The sequence below is a fragment of the Myotis davidii genome, unplaced genomic scaffold (genome assembly GCF_000327345.1).
Source record: "Myotis davidii unplaced genomic scaffold, ASM32734v1 scaffold390, whole genome shotgun sequence".
Lineage (NCBI taxonomy): Eukaryota > Metazoa > Chordata > Mammalia > Chiroptera > Vespertilionidae > Myotis > Myotis davidii.
Genome location: NW_006282748.1, coordinates 1,305,002 through 1,311,451, shown reverse-complemented (window position 1 = coordinate 1,311,451; position 6,450 = coordinate 1,305,002). Strand labels below are relative to the sequence as shown.

The window sequence follows — 6,450 nt, the reverse complement described above, 5'->3', positions numbered from 1 at the left end:
GGCCAGGTCGGTAAACATTGGCGGGCCTTGATGGGCCCCTGGGTGATGATTTAGCCTAAGCACCTTCATACCTTTGTATGCTACCCCAGGAAGGTCTGACATGATGTCAGTGTTTTGTAGCTTTCCCAGTAAGGGTGCTGCACAGTGCCTGTGACAGAGTGAATGCCGGAGATGGCTTAAAACTAGCCCTGGGCCACCGAAGCTCAAGTTTAGCAGAATGTAACCAAATCCGCGCGTGGTGGGTGCTGAGGTCTCTGTGCCATCTTCTTTCTGTGGATTAGGCCACATCGGCCTCCCTAGGGGCATTCGTCTGTGATCAGCCCTTCATGCACATTAGCAGGGAGTCCTGAGGAAGGGCGGGGCCAGAAGTGGGGGTTCAGGGGCACAGAGGAGAGGGGAGGGGTGGTCACTGTGGTGTAAATCTGAAGAGTAAGGCAATAAGCACATCCCTCATTTCCTCACCATCCTGAATCCCTTCTCTTTCCTTTCTCAGAGGGCAGAGCTGACGTCTGATAAAGACATGTACCTGGACAACAGCTCCATTGAAGACGCTTCCGGAGTGTATCCTATTGATGACGATGACTATGCTTCTGCATCAGGCTCGGGTAAGGCCGGGGACGTCACGCTCGCCTCCGTTCTCCATGCTTGCACGTGTGCATGCACACATGCACCCACAGTGTCCTGGCTTAGACAGGGAGACAGGCAGGGTGCACAGGGGTTAAGAGCATGCTCTTTGTGTCCAAGTGCCTGGCTGTGAATTCGAGCTCCCCGTCACCTACGCTCTGAGATCTTGGGAGTGTATTTAACTTGGCTGGACCTCAGTTTCCTCATGTATAGAATGGGAGGTCCCTACCGCATAGGCTGGCTGTGAGGATTAAAGGGGTTGGCACATCTAAGAGCTCTTAAGAGTGTGCTACTTGGCATGGAGTCAGTGTTCTGTCAACATTAGCTTTTAATTTTATTACTCAAGGTTTGAGAGTGACGTCATGAAAACCACTCCTTCAAAACAAATCCTTCAAACACTAGTTTTTATAAAACTGCCAACCCTATGTTGAAGATTATGGATGACACCAAGGAGAGTTATATTTAGTTACTCCTAGGGTATTGCTCAAAAGTAGAAGGGAGAACGTAGCAGGGATAGCCTCAACTCCCGGGTGTATCAGTTATCTGTTGCCTCAGTGATGCCGTGTAATAAACCATCCCCAAATGTTGAAGATAAAAACCACAGTCACTTATTTAGCTTATTGTTCTATGGGTTGGCAGTTTACACTGGGCTAAACGGGCTCCTGCACATGTCAGTGGTCAGCTGCGGGTTGGGAATGCAGCTTTGCTGACCTTGGCTGGACTTTGTCATATCTCTGGAGCAGCTGGGCAGACTTGGCTCTGGTCCACACGGCCTCTCATCCTCTGGTAGGCCAGCCATTTGTTCACAGGGTGGAGGCAGAGATCCCAAGAGAGCAGAACTGTGCAAAGCCTCTTAAAGCCTCAGCTTAGAACTGGTACAGCATCCCTACCACCTTTTATCGGTCAAAGCAAGGCTAGCCCTTACTCCGCCTCTTAACAAAAGAGCTACAAAGTGACACTGCAGAGGACGTGGAACAAGGAGGAATGAGCGATTCTGGCCATTTCCGCCATCTACGGTACATAGTACATGTTTCACCTGTGCCAGGAATGGCCCCTAAGAAGCTGAAAAGAGGAAGAGCTTGTGCATATATTTAATTAAATGATCAGGTTAGGAATTTGTGGTCAGCAACACGCTAGGAAAGTCTTATTCAGGACCTTTCTTGCTTTAAATTTCCATTGTAAATTCAACAGATGGTAAAAGTTAGGCTGAATATAGTTGTCTGATTAATCAGATTGGCCTGGCTTCAGAGTGACCCAGAATAAATTCAGATCTACGGGATCTTTGGTAGAGATCTGGCTACAGAAGAGTGAGTGTTTTAAGTTAGCAAACGGCAAGTCTGAAAGAGACAAGTGAGGTTGTGGTTGACCTAGTAACAGTGAGCTTACAGTGCAGTCCTAATGTAAAAATAGCCCCAGTTATTCTCGGGAGAGTGATATATATTGCACGCACAGATTGAGTGTGAAAAGAGTGCTTCTCCATAGCCCACAACTCTATTAATATATTTCGCTCATGGCACCTCTTTTTCTCCTTTGGCACCTGAACAGCGCTTCGTAACTAACTGTCATCTTCAAAATGTCCCAGGACATAATAAACGTGGATACTTGTTTACCTGCATTTCACAGAACCTAGAATCCAAGAGTTGGTAGAGATCTGTAGCTGTTGTCCAAGTCATTTTGCTGATTTCTGCTGGTTGTCTTTAAGTTTCATATCTACGCAGTCCTGTTCCTCTGCTAACCCCCGTCTCCCCATCAGGGTGAAAGGGGTTTGGAGTGAGTCATCTGAAGTCCTGAGCCCAGTAATCAGGTGGCTCAAGTAGAGGCTTAGATGTGGGCTGGCATTACTCTGCCCTGGCCCAGCCTGGGGCAGATGATTGCTGCAAAGAAGTTCATCATTCAGACCAGACGTGGAGGGAAACTTCAGTCAATAGTTACACAGATAAATGTGTAATTACAAACCGTGATAAATGCAATTAGGGTAAGAGAGGTGGTACCAAAAATTAACTTAACAGAAGACTCTGAGGTCTTTCCCGAGGAATGGCTTTTGTGCTGAGGTCCAGAGGTGAGTTAGGAATCAACGAGGCTTGCTTTCTGGCAGAACAGGAGGGACCACATGGGACAGGCAATAGGGAAGATGTCACGGAAGCTGGAAAGGTAGGCAAGGCTGGGCTTGAGGCATTTAATGTTCATCTCAAGAGCAGTGGGGAGCCATTGTAATCGTTTTTTAAAAAAATATATATTTTTTGGATTTCAGAGAGGAAGGGAGAGGGAGAGAAGAAAGAGAGAGGTAGAAACATCAGTGATGAGAGAGAAGCATTGATCGGCTGCCTCCTGCACACCCCACACTGGGGATTGCGCCCACAACCGGGGCGTGTGCCCTGACCGGGAATCGAACTGTGACCTCCTGGTTCATAGGTCAATGTTCAACTCAGCCACTGAGCCACACTGGCTGGACCCATGTTAATAGTTTAAAGCGGGATGAGGATGGGGTCATAGCTGGTGTGTGTATAGTGGACTGAAAGGGGGCTATTAGGAAGAAGGCAGGTATGATGGTTCCTGGAAAGATGACCGTGGCTTGGATGAGTGTGGTTGCCCTGGGACTGTAGAAAGGTGTTAGGGTGAAGAGATATAAGAAGGTAAAATCAGTAGAACTGGGTGATTGGCTCGATGGGGTGGGAGGAAGAGGAAGTCAGAGTTGTGGTTTATAGGAGTGGAGGGTTCAATTCATTGCAAGGTGTTCACCAGGTTTGTGGGGCGAGAGGGAGGGAGGTGATGATTTCTGTTTTGGATGTTTTAGAGGTGTATAGTACAGTTGAGTCATTCAGTAAAATGTCAAGTAGGCCTGTGGATATGTAAGTCTGAATTTCAGAGAAGTGATATAAGCTAATATATAAACTTGGGTTTCTTTTATATTTGGTTGGTAATTGAAGCCATGAGCATGGATGAGATAAAAAGTGCAGAGTAAGAAACCTAGGGCCACCCAGCCAGTGTGGCTAAGTGATTGAGCGTTGGCCTATGAACCAGGAGGTCACAGTTTGATTCCCAGTCAGGGCACTTGCCTGGGTGTGGGCTTGATCCCTAGTGTGGGGTATGCAGGAGGCAGCCGATTATTGATTCTCTCTCATCATTGATGTTTCTACCTCTCTCCCCCTCTCCCTTCCTCCCTGAAATCAATATATATATTTATATATTTTTTTTAAAGAAGCCTAGGGCCGAATCCTAAGGAAGTGTTGATATTTTGTGTTTACATAGAAGAGAATGAATCTGCAAAGGAGACAAGTAGCCAAGAGGTGAGGGGGAAGCCAGGAAGTCAAAGTCATCCCAAAGATAAAAGTTTCAAGAAGGAGATGATGGTCGACAAGTGTGCAGTGATGCTAGGAGATTTGATCAGATGAGAACCACTATGGACAATGCCACTGGGTCTTGAAACATGGTAGACCTTGGTGATCTTAACAAAACAGGACCATAATGTGTGTGATGACAGGAAACATCTACAACTAGAGGGAGGGGAGCAGAGGATGAGGAAGTGAGCCCGTGAGTGGCCACAGCACCAGTGGAAAAGTCTGGCCGAGCCAAGGGGACGACCCAGGGCAGCAGCTCTCTCAGAGAGGGATCAGCCATGGGAGAGTTCTCCTTTTTTGGCTATTGTTTTAAAGTAGAAACTAGAGCATGTGGAAGGGAAGACATCTCATTGAGCAGGAAAGATCAGTCATTACAAGTAAAAGAAGGGCTACTGGAGAATGTTCAGGATAATATTCTTTATTAAAAAAATATATTTTACTGGTTTTTTTACAGAGAGGAAGGGAAAGGGATAGAGAGTTAGAAACATCGATGAGAGAAACATTGATCAGCTGCCTCCTGCACATCCCCTACTGGGGATGTGCCTGCAACCAAGGTACATGCCCTTGACCAGAATCAAACCTGGTCTATCCACTGAGCCAAATGAGTTAGGGCATCAGGATAATATTCTTTTTAAAACTTGCCAGGCTACCCACAGATCCACTTTGAAATCACTCCTTCATCCCAGTGCACACAGCCGAGTTCTTGCCGAGCAGCTGTTTTGAAGGAACATGGCGCTGCGGGTGTCAGCTTTGACAGGATCGTCCGATGATGTGGAAACCTGCATCGTGATTCATGTACTCGGCTCCTCTTTGCTTCTTCCCCCAGGAACGGATGAGGACGTGGAGAGTCCCGAGCTGACAACATCCCGACCGCTTGCAAAAATACCGTCCACTAGTGCTGCTCCCAAAGTGGAAACCACGACGGTGAAGATGCAGAACAAGATGCCTGCTCAGACGAAGGTGGGCTTTGTTTTGCGTGGCGTTGTTGGGTTACTGTAAACGCTCCTTCATTTAATGATACAGACCAGTTCTTTGAAGGGGCCCTGTTTTAAAATAGGTGAGGACAAATGGTCTTTTGTTACATGGTTGTAAATGGCTCTGACTCACCCTTTCTGATGGTTTTGACTTTTACTTGCCGACTGCTTTGTGTGTTAAGTAGACTTTGTTTTTATTTATTTTTTTTAACATATTTTCATTGATTTCCGAGAGGAAGGGAGAGGGAGAGAGAGAGAGAAACATCAGTGATGAGAGAGAATAGCTGATGGGCTGCCTCCTACTGGGGATCAAGCCCGAAACCCAGGCATGTTCCCTGATCAGGAATGGAACCATGACCTCCTGGTTCATAGGTTGATGCTCAACCACTGAGACACACTGGCCAGGCAGGCTGTGTGTTTTCAAGCAGTTTTAGATTACAGCAAAGTTGAGTGGGAAGCACCAAGAGTTCCTTTTACCATCTGGCCCCACCTACACACAGCCTCCCGACTTTCAACAACCTCCACCAGAAGGTAAGTTGACACGTCATTGTCACCCAAAGTCCATACTTCACATTCTTTGAGTTGTCATTCTTTGGATTCTGATAGATGCATAATGACATGTATCCACCACTGTAGGGCCATACAGCACAGCTTTACGGTCCTAAAACTCCTCTTTGTGCTGCCTGTTCTCCCCCCACCAAACCCTGGCAACCACTGATCTTTTCACTGTCTCCATCGTTTTGCCTTTTCCAGAATGTCATAAAGTTGGAATCATACACTATGTAGCCTTTTCAGAATGTCTTCTTTCAAGATATGTGTTTAAGGTTCCTTCACCTCTTCATAGCTTGATAACTCATTCTACTTACCTTACTTTTAGCTTATATATGAATATTTTAAAATATATTTTTATCGATTTCAGAGAGGAAGGGGGAGGGAAGGAGAGAGAGAAACATCAGTGATGACAGAGAATCACTGATTGACCGCCTCCTGCATGCCCCCTACTGGGGATAGTCCTGCAACCCAAGCATGTGCCCTGACAGGGGAATCAAACTGTATCCTCCTGGTTCATAGGTCGATGCTCAACCTCTGAGCCACACTGGCTGGGCTACATAAATATTTTTTAAAGGATGGTCCTTTTAAAGGAACTCACAGTCAAATTAAGAAACAAAATCATTTTTATTTATTTGGCTCAAGCCAAGAAAATTTATTTTCATTCCATAAAGAATTTGTTCTGAGTTAAAACCATTGGGAAACTTACATGTGCTGAAACAGGTTATGAAATAAGGAGACTCCAGATACTAATTGCAGTAAGTTTTTTCTCAGTCTCCACCAGCCCATCACCAATGGTATATAAACTTTGACCTGAGAGTGTTCTTCATTGGTAAAACAAACAAACAAACAACAACAAAAAACACCTCGAGGTCCAGAAAAGTGGTGTGACCTAGGGTCACACAGGAGCTGCTTGCAGCACCCAGGTACCCTGAGGCCCTAGCTCAGGGCTCCCAGCTGCAGGA

At 46.2% G+C, this 6,450-nt stretch overlaps 1 protein-coding gene across 1 annotated transcript in view; it reads left to right on the top strand.

Annotated features, from left to right (window-relative positions):
* Window positions 1-493: 493 nt before the first annotated feature.
* Window positions 494-6,450, top strand: part of SDC2 (syndecan 2) — a 10,187-nt gene continuing 4,230 nt past the window's right edge. The window contains exons 1-2 of the mRNA XM_006753184.2: window positions 494-605; window positions 4,789-4,922. Coding sequence (XP_006753247.1) covers window positions 521-605; window positions 4,789-4,922 — 219 coding nt within the window. The 5' untranslated portion in view covers window positions 494-520. The remainder of the gene's footprint in view (window positions 606-4,788; window positions 4,923-6,450) is intronic.